The following is a 20,651-nucleotide window of genomic DNA, read 5'->3' as shown; positions in this document are numbered from 1 at the left end:
AACTTTGTGCCCTATTATGCTTAGTGTCCTACTAGTTCCAACCCACTTCTTACTTAATCCTTCTATCTAAATTAATAGGTATACTTTTTTCCATTTTCTCTCCGTACTTTTGCAATGTGGTTTTTTGTTATTCATTTGGTAGCATCTTCTTCATATTTTTATTCTAAACCTAGGAAGGGCACTTCAAAGGCACTTTCTCTTTATGCATGCCCTAAATACACCTTAATCTATTGAGTACCTATGCAATATCAAGTGTAGAAACCCGAACCCAAAAAATAAAGGAAAATAAAAAAAATATATATATAAAAGAGTGAAATAAAAGGAAATAAAAGAAAAAGAAAGATTTGGACAAATAAGAGTCCAAACCAGCGACGGTTTTTCAGGTTGGAAGAAAACCGATGCCGATTTTGGGTCAACTGAGCCAGTCAACCACAAAACGAGCGACGATTTTGTGGGAATAGGGGGAAACCTACATAACATATAATAAAACTATTAACTACATAACTGAACATGCCAATCTGTATGAAATTACTTTTCGTATTAATACTACTACTATTTCTAAAAGTCTGATAGTACTCATAATATCTGAGAAATTTCTCTTGATGGTTGTATGTCATGATTTAACCCCTCATGATAGGGTTGTGTGGCCCAAAGGCAGGACCTATCCTGGCTGGCAGATCAGGGTAAGTCAACTGAACTCCGACAGTCTGATCGGCCCCCTCAATCCATATCTGATGGAGAGCCTGTCCCGACGTGGGCACGATCGACCTCATAACATTTACTATCTAAGTAAAGTGGTTGCACTCTGAACTGAATATCTATAGCTACGGTACCGTGTACTGCTGTCTGATCCATCAGGGTCTGATACTATATAGGTAACTGATATCTGTAATATACTATTTGTATTGTGGTTTCTAAAATAACTATAACCCTATAAAATTTATCTGAAATTCTAAATAAACTGATTGAAAATCTGATTTCAGTATATTGGGGCGTTATGGAACAAATACACATGTTATTTTGAAATTACTGAAAATGCATATTTCTAAGTATACTGTATACTGAAAAATTCGTCATTCTATAACATGCAAATATCATGGTATTTCTGCTAATAACTATTGACATGGTATTCACAAATTTTATAAATATAGCACTGTTTGATTATCAACTCAAGCCACACAAATACATATTAATATTATCAAGTTTTAGAAAATGTAAATATATATATATATATATATAATATGAATAATAATTTGATAAAAATATATAATTCATGCTGAAATCATAAAAGATTTCCTAACATAGCATATTTCCCTTACCTGACTACTGGAAAGCCCCTACTGAATATATGTCCAACACTCGCAAGGTTTCCTACTCAACACCCTGAAAACAACATTTTCCAGAATAAAATATCATTATTTATTTGTCTCCATCATTTCCTACAATTGCCAGAAGGTCAAAAACTGAATAAAAGGCTCTACCCTGATTGTGGGGAGAAATTCAACTTGATTCCACCAACAATCTGCCCCTATCAACTTGGAGAGAATTTCTCCAGGAGCGTGGTGGTGGCCTTAGATTGTCGATTCGGCGACTAAAGGGGCCAAAATCGAAGAGAGAAGAGGGAAGGACCGTAGGAGAGAGAGAGAGAGAAAGAGAGAGAGAGAGAGAGAGAGAGAGAGAGAGAGAGAGAGAGGAATATTTTCGTTGTTTTTTCTGCGATTAACGAAGTTTAGGGCTATTTATACTGCGGCCTTCGTCGACGAGCCACATCATCTCGTCGACGAGTCTAATACGAAATTTGTCGACGAGCTCTCCCCTTCGTCGACAAAATTCAGAATTCCCTAAAACATTCTCTCGGTATCTTCTCATCAACGAAACATGCCATCGTTGATGAGACCCTCTTGTACCCTCGTCAACGAATCCCTGGTGTTCGTCGACGAGGCCATTAGAAAATTCCTTGGGTTTTTATATCCAAAATGCAATGTTGTCGACAAAGTCTTTTGTCTCCTTTTGTTCCTATTTCCATTTCCCTCCCTCTTTATTATTTAAATAACATTATTTTGGGTCGTTACATGTCTAATCTCAAATTTTTGATTTTCAAGTCTGTTTCATTTTCCACCATGGCCTTCCATTTCCTGATAACATCATACACTTCAAATTTATGTCTTAAGAAATAAACCCATACCTTCTTGGAATTGTCGTCAATAAAGGTGACAAAATAAGATTTCCCACCAATGGATGAAACTGGGCTCGGTCCCCAAACATCGGTGTGCACCAACTCTAATTTTTTTTTCTTTGGAGTTCTACCGAATGTCTGAAAGCTGACTCTTTCCTGCTTGTCAAGGATGCAACTCTCACATTGGTCAATATTAGCTTATTGGAGACCTGGTATCTTTCCCTTTGAGTTCATGATTTTTAAACCTTTCTCACTCATGTGACCGAGTCTCTGGTGCCATAGGTTTTAATCTTCATTCCCTGCAGCAACTGAAATTGACATGCAAGCATCTGTGGTCATATAAAGAGTACCCATTTTCTTACCACGTAAGCATGCCATTGCGCCTTTGGAAATTTTCCAATTATCGCCACAGAAGGTTGTAGTGTAACCTTCACTGGCAAGTTGTCCAACATATATTAAATTTTTCTTGAGATCAAGAATATATCTTACATCAGTCATACTCCAAGTGGTACTTATCAAATTTATGTTTGCTTCTCATTTTCCTATAATTTCACAAGGTTTGTCATCACCAAGATAAACATTTCCAAGATTTTCGGGTACATACCTATTAAGTATTTCTTTGTTTCCTGTTGCGTGAAACGAGACTCCAGAGTCTAATACCCAAGACTCACCTTTCCTTTCCAAAAAGCAAAGCAATGCATCTCCTTCTCTTGAAGAAGAGGCGACATTTGCTTCGGTCTTATTTTCTAGCTCCTTCTGGGATCGACATTGATTTTGGTAGTGGTTAGTCTTGCCACAATTCCAGCACTAGATATTCTTTTTGCTCTGAGTGTTGTTGAAATTTCCTAGAGCTCTTGATTTGGACCGTCTGCTTCTCAATCTTCCATGGTTTTGATTTTTGTTTTAATTTCTGCTCCTGGTCTGTTTCTCACCTTATGTAACCAAGGCATGCCCTTGGAGGTTAACGATTGGCTTTCTAAAGGTGTTAATATCCTGTTGTGAAGCCATCACTTCTTCCAAATTCAAGGTTTCCTTACCAACAAGCAATACTGTGACAAAACTATCATAAGAAGGTGGTAGAGATGCCAGGAGAAAAAGTGTTTTATCTTCTTTTTCAACTTTTACACCAAGACTCGTTAACTGGATCATGATCTTATTGTAGTCATTTATGTGGTCAATAATATTTACCCCTTCTTCCATTTTTAGCTAATACAATTTCTTCTTTAAAAATAGTTTATTTGTTAGAAATTTTGACATGTATCTATGTTCTAATTTTTTCCTGAACTCAATAGGTGATGATTCATCTAACACAAAAATTTAACTTCATTTGACAGGCATAAACAAATGGTACTAACCGTTTTCATTTCCATCTCTGTCCAATCATCATCTTTGATATTATCTAGCTTCTTTCTGATTAGCGGATTGATCAAGTCACGTTGAATCAAAATATCCTTAACTGTACTTTGCCATAAACTAAAATTGTTTCGGTTGCCAAATTTTTCCATGTCGAATTTGGATAAATTGTCATCCATTATAAGACAGCAAATTAGAGGTTGATTTTGGCAAAATTAACTGCACCAATGCGTCCGAAATGGTCAAATTAGTTAGGAATGTGTCTGATCCGATATATGTGGGCCCCAATGATGATGTGGCAGGTGGGCCCCACTAGTGACGTGGTAGATGGACCCACAAGTGATGTGGACAAATTTTGTTTTTTTGGTTTGGATGTGGCGTGTCAGCAAACACCTCCGCACACAACTCACTTCTCCAATGCAGCCATAATAGTACCTTCCTTACCTTTTAATAAATGAAATGCCCACCTTTTTTTTTAATTATAATAAAAGATCTCACCTTCCTTTATTTCTTTTGTTGTGACTTTCTGAGAGATCCGACATGATTAGTAGCGAACAATTTTTACGGGAAAGCAATGAGGAGTTGGTATGGTGGTGCGTGAAGCCTCTGCAACTACTATCCTAGCTTCATCTCGACATCACCAAACCCAAAGGTAAGCTCAAATTTTTTTAATTACGCTTTTCACCCTTTCCAAGCTCTGATACCAGTTGTTAGGGAGAAGGGAATGATTCAGCAACACAAAGAAACCAACACTGCAACTTCACAAGCAGGAAAAAAAAAATGCACCAACATGAATGGTCTTGTTATGTCATCTTCATCAAAGATGTTGGAAAGTGCCTTCTATGCAAAGGGTGTCCTGAATGTGGAATTTAACTGTATAATTTGTAGAAATTTGTAAAGGGGAAGGGAGGTAAATAAATATAGATTATAAAAGGGAAGAAGGAGACAAAAAAGGAATAGATCATAGATAAATGAAATTGAGAGAGAGAGAGAGAGAGAGAAAGAGAGAGAGAGAGAGAGAGAGAGAGAGAGAGAGAGAGAGAGAGAGAGAGAGAATCATTATCATTTAAAAGTAGGCCAATTGTATTGATAAAATGAATTGGTTTAAGGTCCTTTTACAATAAAAATTACACATACTTATATCATTTTCATGTCAAACATACATCATTTGTACAATTTTAAATCATAAATTCAAGACACTAACAATGATCATAAATTCAAAATGCTAATTACGATAATAAATTCAAGGAATTTCCAAACTTTAAAAAGCCTAGTTATTATAGTTGACTTTGTAACAACCCGAAGAGTAACAGTATTTAAATAATAAAAGAAAGGGGAATAGAAACTGGAAACAGAAGGATGAAGTCAACTTCGTCGACGACATTGCATTTTGGAAAGGAAAAATCCTGAGGAATTCTCAGCTCCTCGTCGATGAATACAAGGGACTCATTGACGAAGGTATAAGAGAATTCATCGACGAATACAGGAGACTCGTCGATGAAGAAATACCGAGAGGGGATTTGAGCTGACTGAATTTTGTCGACGAAGACTGAATTTCGTCGATGAGATTATTGAAGATTTCGTCGACGAATGACATGACTCATCAACGAATTTCCCTATTCTATAAATATGAAAATCCGGATTTTGACTTCCTAAAGAAGCTAAGTTTTCTCTCTCTATCTCTCTCTCTCTCTTGGATTTCAGGCTAAATCTTCGCCGAATCGACGATTTGAAGCACTATGCTCCGGGCGAAGTTCTTTACAAGTTTGCCGGAGTGGATCGTGGAAGAGAACAAGTTGGGAATCATCCTAGAAGTGAGGTAAGGCTTTTGAAGCCAAATTTTGCCTCAGTATAGTTATAAGAAATGTTGTGCGCATGAAAATACTGAAGTTTAATGCTGACAATTTTCACTTTCAGGGTATTGGTCAGGAAATCCTACGGGAGTTAGACTAGATTGTTTTGGGGGTTTTCTCAGTAGCCAGGTAAGGGGATAAACCAAGCTAATACTATTTGAAAAATGTTTGTATATTATTATAGAATTCGATTTTAGGGAAATGAATATATTTATATATGATTTATATTTGGGAAAATTCTATTAAAATGACGGTATGTTGAATATGTGAAAATTTGTTAGTGTGGCATGAGTATAGACTGTAATGAAATACTGGTTCTAGAATTGTGTTTACGATACGGATTTTTATAATGGGAAAATCGGCGTACAGGCCGAGATTTTTATATGTGATATGTTCGCCGGCATATAGGTCGTGCTATGATGTGATTTGCCAGCGTACGGGCTGTACTATGATGTGGTTTGCCGACATACGAGCCATGCTATGATGTGATTTGCCAGCGTACGGGCTGTGCTATGATGTGGTTTGCCGGCGTACGGGCCGTTCTTTGATAAAATGTGTAATATCGGCGTACGGGCCGATGATTTTCATGATACACTTATATATGCAAAATGATATGATTGATGTGAAAATAAATGATATGAGATATCTATGTATCACAGTTTTAGTATATGTTATATGATATCAGAACCTGGTTGGCTTGATTTGATATGTATATGTTTTCCTAGATTTTACAAACAGTTGATATGTTCTGTATGGGATATGTATAACACAGTTTACTCATGTTGTCACACACTATTATTAGTTTATTTCCCTTAATGAGAGGTGTCTCACCCCAAAATTTCATAAACTTTTCAGGAGCCCCAGATAGGAGAGCGGGAAAAGCCCCACTGATTAGAGCTGTGGTATGCCCTTTTTGAAGGGTAAGTTTTTGTAGGAATAGTTAGATTTTGTAGGAAAAGTTCTTAAATCTCATTTTTGGGTTGTATATATATGGAAATACGGTGGTATAGTGACTTTGGTATTTGCATTAATGTGATAGATGTTTTGTATTTACAATATTGTGGTTGTATGTTTCCTGTTGCTTAGGCTTCTGTTTATGTTATGATGTATCCCTGGTACCCACGGGTCCAGGTGAATTATAACTTGTTGAGGTGGGGTATGAGATATGTGATGATATATTTTATTTTATAAAAAAAAAAGGTGAAAATTAAGCAGGTCGTCACAGACTTCCTCTCTTCAGTCTTGTTTGGGTGACCACTTGTAACTTTTCAAGCTTGAAGGTGTTGGTTTCGCTTCGCTTGTGTAGTTCTTATTTTAATTCTTCAAAAAACTACATTGTTTAGTCGATGTTTGTCTCGTGTCTTTACCTGAACAATTTTACTTGTAATTTTTCTCAAATGGTTTTGTAATAAGTGATTCGCTTTGCCTATGTGACTATCTTATCCCTTGCTCGGGAACCTCCTATTTTAATTTTCAGCTGACTACTTTGATTGGTCGATTATCACCATATTTTAAATGGATGTACAAAAATTGCACAAATAATGAGATTATACATTGAGGAGAGGTTTTGTCCCATTGTTGAATAGTTGAAATAATATGGAACGAGTTTTCCAACACCATTTGGGCTAGTCCTTTATAAAGAAAATTTGAAACATGAAGAACCAATAGTATTTTAATTGCAATAATTAAACCATGAAAACTATGTGTGACGCCCTGAATCCGCCAAGTGGGGCCCGGGTGCCACGTGTTCCAATCACCTATATCTGATACCATAATTAACATGCACGCAACGAAATACAAATAAATATCCTCAAGTAAATACCAGAGTTCTATATAGCAACCCAAAAACAAACACTACAACGTCCAAATATCTATATCCACAACTAGTATTTAAAATATAATCCCATACAAATATATCTATACATATATCAGTATCTCACAATACCCAAAAAAAAAATCACAAAATACAATCCTAGCCTAGGCCTTCAAACTCAGTCTCGAGAAGAACCTGAAAAATTGTTAATCCACTAGGGTGAGACACTTCTCCATAAGGGTGAAATAAATTATAACAGTATGTGACAAATGAGTTTTTAATATTTACATACCAAAATAAACTGTTTCTCACATAATATCAATAACAACTGAGAAAATGTACCATTAATAACATCCCCGGCATCTAATATCATACACACATCCAATATGCACAAGTACATAATTTTTATGCAGGTGAAAGTCCCTAAGGATAGGGAAGATTACCCGTCCATACAAGTAGTTTCCCTCTGCTCCGGTACTAAAAACTACCTACCAGAGCACTCAGCTTACTCAGTAAGCCCTCAGGTGAAGTATTACCTCGCCGCCAGCACACACATCTTTATTATTTTAAAAGCGAAGATTTACGAGGATCGAGATGTCTACCCCCCCATACAAGTAGCATCCCTTTGCATTGATACCAAGAAACTACCTAGCAGAGCACTCGCCTTTCTCAGCAAGCCCGATGGTATGTTTACCTCGCCATATGCACACACATGCATTCACAATATGCTATACCATTATTTTATGCTATAATTAAATTCACATGTGCACAACACATCCACACAAGAATCACGCATCTCATACTTCATCTTCCAATGTCTTCGGTACGTGGCCCACGCAGAGCAACTGCGTACATGTCAGTACGTGGCCCATACAGGCACCTATGCACTTCTTATCTACACTGCCCACACAGGGTACATAACATGGCCCACACATGCGCCATTATCCACACAAGATATAACGTGGCCCACACAGGCACCACTACCTACATAGGGTATAACGTGGCCCATACAAGCACCACTCCAACTTCAGTAACACGTGGTTTACACAGGCACCACTATTCACCAGTATCCAATCCCCATGACCTACGTGTCATACATCAGTAGAACAAGCTCCTCGACTTGCCAATGTCCTACCCCGTATAAATGATAATATGACAAACTTCTCAACCTGCCAACATCATATCATGATTTATATTTAGGCAATATAACAACCTCCTCATGCCAACGTTATATTGAGATGCATACGAATAACCAAACTAGTTAGTTCACACAGACGCATCAATGTATTTCCACATAGGAATCCAACAAATCAATTCATTTCCCACACAGTATCCTAACAGATCAATACATTTCCACACATGAGTCAAACATAACAATTCATTTATCATATCATAATCATTTCAAACACCTCCACATACAAACCCAAATACCACAGTAATTCAAATTCAATTTATTAGGAAAAATTACTCTCATGTCACACAGATTTAATATCATATGCAATTATCCCAAATATAAACCTTAAACAATATCATCATTTTCCAGTACTTAGACGGTTTTAAAAATCATATGGATAAATAATAAATTTCATACACTCGTAAATAACTGGTTTACTTTTAAAAAAATACTGATATAATTTTATTCCCCCTTACCTGATTCCCTAAAGCACGCCTGCAGGACTCTCAAAATAATACTCGTAATGCTCACCCAAACCCTGATTCAATCAAATCAACCCTAATAAAATATTCTTTTAACATTTCCTAATTTAGAATAATTAAATAACAATTAATTTTTAAATAACCCATTTATCCTAGTTTTGGGGCTATTCCTACAACGATTTCACGAGAAATCCGCTCCACTAGATTTGTAGAGAATCATCCCTAGATTCTCGTGATGGTATCCGATCGCTCATTTGGCTTAAAATTTAAGAAAAATTGAGACAAGAATGAGAATTTTGCTTACCTCAGGAGATATGTCTATGTTACTCCTACGACAAATCCACTTCGGTAGATATGTCGGTGGTGGAGAATGGAGTTCGGTGGTATTTTTGGATTTTCAATTAGGCGATAATACGCCACGAAATCGTAGAGAGAAGAGGAGTGGAGAGCGTGAGCTGAGAGAGTTTTTTTTTTTTTTTTTTCTTTCCCTGCCGTTCTGCGCATGAGAAGGATTTTTTTTTTTTTTTTTTTTTTTTTCTGCTTTCCTCTGCTCGAGGAAACTTAAGAATTAAGTTTTTCTTTTTTTTTTTCTTTCCTTTATCCTTACTATAAACTTTTATATATACTTATACATACTTATATATATATATACTTACATATATACTTATATATATATATATATATATATATCCAAAATCCTCAAATTTCTTAATTTAATTAATTTTCTTAATAATAATTAATTAATTAATAATAATTTTTTTAAATTTTTTTTTTTGGGTCGTTACACTATGTGCTTACGAAGGATACTTGTTAGGGTACTTAAATAAGTTTACAAGATATAGTTAATAATAAATAAGATATCATAAATCATATGATCTGAGATAAAATCTACGTTGTTAACCTATATGCTCCTTTTGAATCAATAGACTATGATTTGTTAACATATATGATCTTTAGACAATTGACTTTAAATCTTTGACGCTCCTTAGTTTTTATCGTCATTTAAATCTGTAGAAAACAAATGTAACCGTTAACGGTTTCCTTCTGAATTTGTTTCTACTTGAAATCGTCCATGTAATCGTTGACGGTATTACTCTCATTGAACGTGTTGAGTTATAATGCATTGTTAACACTTTAGTTATAAAGGTTGAGGGATATTTCTCTTGTGTTACAAGCCTATATAAGGCTTTTCATGTTTTACTGTACAAGTTCTCCATGATTTAGTTATCTTGAGTTTTCACTATGAGCTTTTTGAAGGAGAATGAGATTCAAAACCTAGATTCAAACTTATGTATTATCAATTTTTTATTAATAATTATTATTACAAAAGACATATGAGTGATACATTTTTAAATTTATGAAATTTATAAAAAGGGAAATGAGCTTGGAAGCTAGTACAACATTTTGTTTGACATTTTTTTCCATATCTAGCTTAGTTGAATTTCAAAATATGCATAATAATTAATATTTATTTAAAATTTATTTTTTATTCACATTTCTCAAATGTGTTTAATGCGGTCATTGTGCTAGTTTATATTTATTCACAACATGTTTCTTCTAAACATTACAATGATTTTTATATTTATTAATATTTTCTAAAATTTTATAAAATTTCTCATGATTTACAATTAAATTTTGACATTTATTGAATTAAAAATTGAAATAAGTGTTATTATAGTTCGAAAAATTCTAACATATTTAACAACGTGCACATAATTTTATTAATCATTACTATCATTTTATTAAACGATTTAGAAACACTTAATTAAATACACAAAGTGTCGTGTGCAGACCACATTTCTGCTGCCACGTGTCCATTGAGTTCATGGACCGACTGTCTACCAAAATGACCATACTAGCCAGCCTGAAACTGAACGGCATAAACTCATTTTCTGCGCCAAATTGGCTGGCGACAATGGCTTCACCATTTTTCGCAGCAGCGGCAGAGAAGATCGGGCCGGCCCTCCGGCGTCAAGCCCTGACGTTGACCGATGCCGCCGCCGCCAGAATACGTTATCTGCTGGAGCAGCGCCGCCGCCCTTTCCTCAGGCTTGGCGTGAAGGCTCGCGGCTGCAACGGCTTATCCTACACCCTCAACTACGCAGGTTATACCTCTTCCCTTCCCACTATCTCTATATGTATTCATCTATTCTTTGGTTATTGGCTGATTCGATGCAATGGTATCTATGCCCAAATTTTGGAATTTTTTTCGAGCGATAAGAATATTTTAGGATGACTCGTCGTTTGGTCGGTTGGAAACTCAACTAAAAGAAAAGGAAAATTTGAATTTTATTTTTTATTTTTTATTTTTTATTTTTTTAAAATCTCGATTCACCTGAGCTAAGGGGTTTTGTTTTCTTCTCAAATTTAAGGCCCCAAGCTGTATAATATGTGATATAGAAGCTTAATTTATTTTCTTTTCCATTTTTTATTTCCAAATGAATTCTCAGGGACCAAAAAGAGATCTGGGTTCCATTAATCCAGTTATGCTGATGGATATTTTGTTGTACATTCGTAGGATTTGTGTTTTGTTCTTTCAATTAGCTTGGACAAGAAATATCTCCTCGCACCTAGGTTCTATTTATTTATTTAATTTTTGTTCTTCCCAGGATTTTTTTTTTTTAGGAAACAAGGTTTCGTTTGAGTATACAGATATTTTAAGCCTTAAAATAATGGCGAGATACTAGTATTTTGTCTCATTTGTAGTTTACTTGGGCTTGTGTTGTGCTGAAACTATTGGGCAAGGTACTTGCGAAATTACTATATATGTATGCAACATGTTAGTGGCTTTAAAATAGAATGGCGGTGCTTCAGTGATACTGCTGAGATTTGTCGTGTGTTAGCAACAAGCGCAGTGCTGGTAGACTGTTAGTGCTTTGATTTTTAGAGGAAGTTTTAACAATTCACCATGCTTATTTTTTATTAAAATTTAACAGAATAATTGAGAGTATAACCATCTAAACCTCTGCAGCCTCCATTTATGTTTTTTGTGAGACAATGGAATGAGGCACTCCGACGAAAATGTTTTGAAATAGGGAAAGAAAAGTTTCAGGCATTAGATAGTAGGGGCCTTAGGCAAGGGCATGCAAAAAATCTTTTTTAAATAGGGGGGACAAAAGGGAATTTTGTAGAAGTAGGGCTTTTTGACATTATACTTGTGTATGCACACATTTTGGTTATGTTTGAGAGCATGGATTTCAAGCTTTGAATTTGGATTTGTATAGGTTTGGACAAAACTCAATACAATTTTGTGTAACATTTTATTCAAATGCACACAAATCAAAATCCAATGTCTGAAATCCAAGCTTCCCAATGTGGGGTTTGGGTGTTTGTAAATGCTGGACCTGAGATACATGATTTGATTGAATTAACAGCTCCTGTGTCGTTCCTTTTTTATGGATAGATGCACAAAAATCTTTCCCAAGGTGAGTCAAACTCTAGCTGCCTGATGCAGAACAGCATCAATTAATTGCAGCCAAGAGAGACTTTGGGAGAGGTAGAGTGGAGGAGGAGAAGAAGAAGAAGACGGAAGAGAAGAAGGAAGAGAAGAAGGAGATATAATGGGGAGAATTGCACTTCACTTTCAATTCAAGCCCATCAAAAACTAACTCCTACTTGACTTTTACACCCTATTTATAAGAAAGCCCAAATTGCAAGAATTACACATAAACCTCTAAAAATACATGACATAATAAATGAACTTCTAAAAGACATATTTATTACAAACAAACCCCCAATTACACATAATCCTACCACTAGTTATACTAAACACAAATAATAAACTAATCAGCTAGGCAGAATAATCCCTTAATCCAATTCTTCTAAATTAGTATCCAGCAAGGGGTCATCACATATTCTTGCTCCTTGTCCTGCATCACTGCCCCCATCGAGGGTCCACACTCCACAGTGGTCCCCAAACTTATTATTGACATTTTCACTTAAGGGTTGAGATGCTCCTATATAAGTTTTCCCTTCAAACTCAATATCATCAGCTGAAATCCTATTAGATCTATATATATATATATATAAACTGAAAGAATGAGAAGCAGATATTCTCCTAACAAAAACTTGTGCTGGGTAATTTCTCCTTCCATTTTTGTTCTCCCCTCCTACCATTTTTATTTGGTATAGTGTTTGTTTGTTTTTTGGTTTTTTCCTCCCCTGTACAGAATTCCCGCCTCCTTGAGTAGCCATATGTGTTGTTATGTACCATATTGGCCTAGTTGGAAGATTAAGATTAATGGATCATTAATTAATCATCTCAGGTGTTTTGAGGGGACTCCATGATTTGTCACTAGTTGTCCTCCAAGCAGCCTTGAGACATTATCACTAACTTTTGAGGTATATTTTGCTTAATTTTTTGATAGCTTGTCAAATAAGCATACGCTATAGAGCACCCTGTCAGGTTGGAACTGAGGCACAGAAGAAGATGGTATGTGCTATGCAGCATTCAGTAGTGAATCAGTTTGACATTGTAAACCATTGTACTTGTTGTCCCTATCCTAGGTGCTCTTGGGTTTATTTATTTATTTATTTCTTCCAATTGATGAACAATATATGATGTTTGTCATTCATGGTCAAACTTGGATGCTAGGTTTCAATGTCAACATACCCATCCAGATTCAAAGTTTTGTACAGATCTTGTGAATCAATCTCTACATATCATATACTCTAAATTCTAACAAAAATGCTTTTGATGAAAATTAAAAAAAGAAAAAGGGAGAAGACAGCACAAGCACAAGGCTTCCTTATTCACTAATCTTGGAATTAATTTTATTTGATATTTTTCCTTTTCCTTTGGTTTCTGTTTGTTATTTCGTTTTTTTATTCTTTTCAGGTTGATAATCTTATTTTAGATGGGGAGCATTGGCCTCCAAAATAAGTAGAACAGTTGTGTGACTGATTTTCAGCATCATTTCATCAATGTCTTGATGGTTATACTAATAAAAACTCAATTTTTTTTAGGGGATATAATTATAAAAATAAAGATGGTGTTAAGGCAAGAGATTATAAATATCATTAGTGCTTATGCTCCTTAAGTAAGCTTAGCAGAAAATCTTAAGAGACAATTTTGGGAATATATGGATAATTATAAGACATACTAGGGACTGAGAAAATATTCATAGGAGGAGATCTGAATGAACATGTTAAAAATGATAATAAAGGTTATGAGAACATAGAGGATATGGATATGGAGACAAAAATGAGCCCAAGGAGATGATCTTAGATTTCGCTATGTCATATGATTTTATTGCAATGAATTCTTGCTTTAAGAAGAGAGAACATTGAATAACCTTTAAAAATGGTCAAAATAGAAGTTAAATAGATTTTTTTTTTTAACTAGGAGGGTAGATCGTTTATCATGCAAGGATTGTGGAGTTATTCTAGGTGAAAGTCTAACCACACAACATAGAGTTTTAGTGTTAGATATATGTATTAAAAAGTGGAAGAAAAAGGATAAAATAAATCAATGTAAGAAAACTAGGTGGTGAAACCTAAAGGGAGAAAATATAATAAAATTTAAAGATAAAATGATCAAAGATGGAGATTGGACTATAAAAGATGTGATAGATATAAATATTCTTTGGAGTCGATTAGCTAGCTCTATTAAAAAGATAGCAAAAGAAATTTTAGGTGAATCAAGGGGAATATTTTCAAACAACAAAGAAAGTTGGCGGTGGGATAAAGATGTCCAGAAAGCCGTAAAGACAAAAAGAATCCGTAAAGACAAAAAGAATTTGGTATAAAACGTGGCAAAAATGTAGAAACTGGATAACTTTGAGTCATATGATAAAATTGTGGGAAAGGGTAGTTGAACAAAGATTAAAGCTAGAAACAAAGGTCGCAGAAAATAAATTTGGTTTTATGCCTGGGAGATCTACCACAATAGCTATATATCTTTTAAGAAGATTAATGGAAAAGTTTAGGGAAAAAAGAGATACTTGCATGTGATATTTATTGACTTAGAAAAAGCATATGACAGATACCTAGGGAAGTTCTATGGTGGGTTTTAGAAAAAAAAAAAGTTGTATGTAGTAGGTATATTGATGTTATTAAAAATATATATGGAGTAATGACTAATATAAGGACTATAGATGAAGAAACTAGAGAATTTCCAATCACCATAGGTGTGCATCAAGGATTTGCTTTGAGCCCTTATCTTTTTGCTTTAGTAATGGACCAACTGACTAAGAACATTCAAAATGAGGTTCCATGATGTATGTTATTTGCAGATGATATTGTATTGATAAATGAAACTAGGGGCGGAGTAGAAGTTAAGTTAGAATTATGGAGAAACGTTTTGGAATCTAAAGGCTTTAGGATAAGTAAAAATAAGATAGAATATATGAAATGTAATTTCAATAATGGTAGGAGGAATATTGGAGACAAAGTTAAACTTGCTAATGAAGAAATAAATAGCACTTGTAGATTTCGATACCTTAGATTTATTATGCACGCTGAAGGAGAAATTGAAAATGATGTAATGCATAGGGTTAAAGTAGATTGGGTAAAATTGAGAAGTGCTTCAAGTGTGCTTTGTAATTGTAGAATATCCTTAAAATTAAAAGGGAAGTTTTATAGGATGACTATAAGACCAGTTTTGCTATATGTATCAAAATGTTGGACAACGAAGAAACAGAATATCTAAAAAGTAAAAGTTGTCGAGATGAGAATGCTTAGATGAATGAGTGGTATAACACTGAAATATAAATTAATGAATGAAAATATTCGTGGTAAGTTAGGTGTAGGTCCTATAGAAGATAAGATAAGGGAGGGACAACTCAAATAGTTTGGGCGCTTGCAACGTAGGCCCCATAGTGCGTCAGTGAGAAAGAGTGAGTTAGTTACTATGGGGACAGTGGAAGGGGTAGGGGTAGACTTAAAATAACTTAGAATGAGATAGTGAGTAAGGATTTAATTGCACTAAATTTGTCAAAAGAAGTGATCCATGGTCACATAAACTAGTGGAAAAGATTCATATAGCCGACCCCACCTAGTAGGACTTAAGGCTTGGTTTTGTTGTTGATAATGGAATGTGGATCTGTTATTGTCAAAAGCAGGATCAAGCTCTGCATATCATGAAAGTTTGCACTCATTGATGTTTTTGTTCTTAGAAAATGTTTTATTTTGGGAACCAGTGTATGATGAGCAGTATGTTTTTTTGGATAAGAATGATGAGCAGTATGTTGAATCGATTCTTTCTCATTGCCTGCTAAACTGACAGATGAGAAAGGTAAGTTTGACGAGCTGGTCGAGGACAAGGGTGTAAAGATACTTATTGACCCAAAGGCCCTCATGCATGTCATTGGTACAAAGATGGATTTTGTTGATGACAAACTCAGGTACACTTATCTTCTTTACTCTTTAGCCAAAGTGGTGCAATATTTATATTAATCTATAATGATTGGCAAGCATACACAAAATTGGGAATGACTATGTTTTTATATGTTCATTTCTTAATCTAGTGGTATAGTCAGTTTGAAAGGGAAACTATGTTTTATTTAGCATTTGTTTGACATGGATATACCTTCAAAACTTCCATGTGTTTCAGACCTGCCCTGGACATGTTTGATGTATTAAAATGAATTTTAGAACACAAACTTGATGTGCTGGTGAAATTTTGGTACATGATTATTTTTTGAATTTTGGAAAAAAAAATATTTTTTAAATAAAGAATTAAAGAAAATTTTTGTGTTGAAATTGTAACGAATTGAATCTTAATAAGGGAGGAAAAGGAGGAGAGTGGGAAGAGTTATAATTATGCACGCATGAAGATACATATTTGATTTTATTTCGAAGTGTACTACGCCAAATGGAAAAAAAGAAGAAGAAAAGATTCCTTTGAAAGTAATGTTAGTCTTTTGTTGTGGAGCATTGTTGAGGACGAGCCTTGATTCAGGGTTTTTACACTAAAACCTAAAGGTCACTGGTTCAAATCATGGAAGCAGCCTCTCCAAAAGTAGAGGTAAGATTGCATAAGGCATGTCTTCCCCAAACCCCTAATATGGTGTGGGAGCTTTGTGCACTGGTTGTTGAGTTTTTAATTGTGAAGCATTGTTTGTCACAAATGTTGTTTATCCGTGTTGAGTTGCGGCTTATGTGCAAAAGGGTGGTCCCCTTGCCTTCTATGCAAAGCCTCTTGGTATAGAAAAGGCCCAACAGTTTGTTGGGGGAAGGGTTGGTACATCACCCCCATCATACATTATCTCAGGGCGTAGTGCCATTATATTGTTGTTTTATGAGGGCATTTTTAGGTTTTTCACATGGGATATATATATACTTCTATCCAAAGGTTGAAACTATGACAGAGGTTTTTTTTTTTTCTGTCTTGTTAGATTACCACTTCACTTAAAAGCTTGAACTATTAGGTTTTGAGCCAACAATGTATATCAAGCTTTAATACTCCCTCACTCGTGCAGCCCTACAGCTCATGGGGAGATGAACAAACAAGAAGTAAAACCCATTACAGGGAATATAATAATTTTTAAACATTGCATAATAAATGCAGGCAATAAGATTAGAACCCTGGACCTCCTGGTAATGAGCTTTGAAACCATGTTAGATTGCCACTTTATCTAAAAGCTTAAACTATTAGCTTGTGGGGCAACAATCTATATCAAGCTTTAACATAGTATAGTGGAGTTTCTCAAAGAGTAAACAGAATGCACTGCCAGTCTATGTAAATCGTTGTTTTTTTCGCTTTTCTTCTGATTTTCTTTTTATTTACTGTGTGCGCATGTGCATTCACAAAAATCCATAGTAAAGATTAGCCTTGATGAAACGTGGTCCTAGGATCTCTTTCTTTGATGAAGAACTTGAGGGATTTCTATCTATTTGAAAAGAAATTATAAGTCAATCTTGTCATGTTTATCCATTTTTCGTTGCCATGTCATTCTCAGCATTAAGTATATCATGTCAATCTTTGCATCTCATATTTTTTTTCCTGTCACTCAAATTTGCACCGCAATGTGCTAATGTAAGATTAAATTGGAAACCAATTAATTATTTATTATTCAACACATGAAAGTAATTCCATTATTTGTGCTTGGGTTTTTGCTTGGTTTTGGAATACACGTGGAATGTGCACGCACACACACACACACACACTATTTTTGAAAAAAAAATTGAAGCCATAATGGTAAAATGATTACAAGAAGTTTAGGAGAGTGGGTGGTTTATTGTGAAGTGGGAGTTATAGTACTTTCACAAGTGCGCAATTGCTTTATTACCCCTAACTTTGTTTAATCTGAATTATGAAACATTATATAGAAGGGATAGTATTGTATTTCCATGCATAAAGACAACAATCAAGTTATCTCGTAATTTGCCTTTGTTTTTTGGGTGGGTTGGGGGGGGGGGGGGTGTATCAGGGCACTTCTTTGGGTATAGAGGTGTGTGCACATGTGCAGCTGAGTACGCCAGTGTACAACATTGATGCGGCAGCACAGTTTTCCATACTTAGCAGGGTCTTAAGACCTGATAATCTCTCTCTTTTTCTCTCTCACAATTAAGTTAAAGCCTTAGGAAGAAGTGAAGAACTAAATGAATTGTTTTAGTAACTACCTTGCCTTTTTTTCTGGAGTCTCTACCCCATCTCTTCCCCCTTTCTTGCAGAGGCATGCATTCATGTGCACACTCGGTCTCAAAATTTAATTGAAAGTATACCATGGAAAAAAGTGTTAATTAAATATTTGTCTGGAACAATCAGACGCATTACGTTGGTTGTAAGTGACTATTTTTTTTTTTTTTTTCAAATTACAGGAATTTTATTTTTATGGTATTTGTGCATCAAATCATCCATTGTGTTGGTGTAGTGCTAGCATGTGCACACAAACACACATATTATTCATGTGAAAATAGATATTTGTTTAATGTGTTGTTAAATCCTATTACAAATTTCCATGTTTGTGTTATGTTGTGCTCATGAACCATGTTGTGTACATATCAACACTTCTCAGCCATCGCCACCACCAAATTTCGTCTCATGTGGTACCCATGAGCCATGTTGTGTCTATGTCATGTTCCACCTCCAACTCCAATGACACCACTAACCATATTGTGCAAACAGCAGTACCACTAAATGCCTGCAAGGCACATCATCAACCACCATCACCTCCTCAATTGTATCATTTCATGCATGAACTGCCATACTACTGTTGGAACTGTTAGGGTCATCCTACTGCCGCTGCCGTAATTCCCACCTCCATTCTAACCGCACAATTCCCATGTCATTGCTGCCTCACTGGTCACTACCACTAACATGGCCTTGCTATGGTAACATCATTACTGCAAACTCTGTTCATGTAGCCAAATGGCATTACCCTACTGCCAACATTGTGAAGACTTACCTTCTCCTGCATCTGGACTATCGCAAGTGTGCTATTTTTTCCAGTGCATTTCTTATTGCTGCTGGGCCATAATAGCTGTACTATTAACCCTGACCTTAAGACTTCTGTCACAGATAACTTGCCAACTACGACAACTGTTACTGATGTCACACTGCTACTATTGCCAGCTTATTACCACCTGCTTTGCATCTCGTCTTGCCATCCTCCATTCTGTTTCTGCCAATTGCATTGGAGTCCATGCAAGTCGACATGAGGATCTGCTGTATTGAAGTATAATTATTAAATCATGTGGACTTTTACATAGGTCCCTGGATTTTGGTTGCATAATGGGAAGTAAGAGGGAGGGACTTGCTTTTACGAATTCCTTCCCCCTTTTTTTTTCTTCACCACCCAATTTAAGGAAGCAAGTGAAGATTGACATTGAGAACCTTAACAGCCTATTAGTGGCAAGGAAAGAGGAGGTGGTACAGCAGGCATGTTGATGTATAGTTGGGAAGAAAAATGGACGTATAAACCTCGATGTTCTGCTCTCAGCCATTTGACCTGATTAAAAAAAATTTCTTAATTTGCTTTGGTTGGTAATTTTGTGTTGTATATTTGCCTCTTGTGATTTGTTTTAAATATGTTACCCCTTTTATTTCAAAGTTGCTACCCCCAAATGAACATCTCTATTTTAATGTCTTCTTTCCTCGTCACATTTGCAGGTCTGAATTCATATTTATCAATCCAAACTCTAGAGGGCAGTGCGGTTGCGGTGAATCTTTCATGACAACAGCAAGTACGGGAGCTGCTAAACAGGGAGGTGGTTAACGTACTTGTAACGGATTGCAAGAATTTTTGTTGTCCAACTGGCCAAGTGAAATACATCTGAGAATCAGTCGACTGACTGGACCAGTCAAGATTGACAAAGATTAATGAAAGCTCTAGGCATGTCTGGTGAGCTTCATAGAGACGAGGGCTGACATTAGCTGCTTCAATATCATCTTCCTTCTCTGAATTTTTGGCATTATTAATATGGTACCCTAGAAAAGGTTACAATGTTTATTTGTTTGATGCAATTAGTGATCTTGGTAAATTGAATTTATTTATTTATTCTTTTTAGGGGGCCATGATCTTGTGGTCTGCAACATCTTAAAAGCTGCTGTTCCATGAAAGTAAAGAAATGGGAATTCAACTCCTGCTGTTGTCATTGCTTGTTATGCTTTCTTGCTTCATATATCATATATCAGAATCATAGGGACCGTTGTTATGGATGTGTGTTTTCAGTTTGTTGAGGTCTTTTAATTCAATGGTGACTGAGCTATCTATACCCATCTTAGAATTTTTTAGCCATTTCACTATGAAACAATTTTTTTTTTTTTTTTTTCTGGTGTCCTAGGATTAGTAATATTAGTAAAAGAAGTGAACATTTCATATATATATATAATTTTCTTTCATTTGAAACACAAGAT

At 35.4% G+C, this 20,651-nt stretch overlaps 1 protein-coding gene across 1 annotated transcript; it reads left to right on the top strand.

The window, feature by feature from the left end:
- The first annotated feature begins 10,662 nt into the window (after positions 1–10,662).
- On the top strand, positions 10,663–20,377 carry LOC131157269 (iron-sulfur assembly protein IscA-like 1, mitochondrial). Its single transcript, XM_058111272.1, has 3 exons — positions 10,663–10,956; positions 16,077–16,194; positions 19,905–20,377. The coding sequence occupies exons 1-3, from the start codon at positions 10,677–10,679 to the stop codon at positions 20,008–20,010; spliced, it is 504 nt and encodes a 167-aa protein (XP_057967255.1). The 5' UTR covers positions 10,663–10,676; the 3' UTR covers positions 20,011–20,377.
- Positions 20,378–20,651: the final 274 nt, after the last annotated feature.

This window comes from Malania oleifera, chromosome 6 (assembly GCF_029873635.1).
Source record: "Malania oleifera isolate guangnan ecotype guangnan chromosome 6, ASM2987363v1, whole genome shotgun sequence".
NCBI lineage: Eukaryota > Viridiplantae > Streptophyta > Magnoliopsida > Santalales > Ximeniaceae > Malania > Malania oleifera.
Note: the sequence above shows the minus strand (reverse complement) of the source record. Positions and strands in the feature narration are given on the sequence as shown.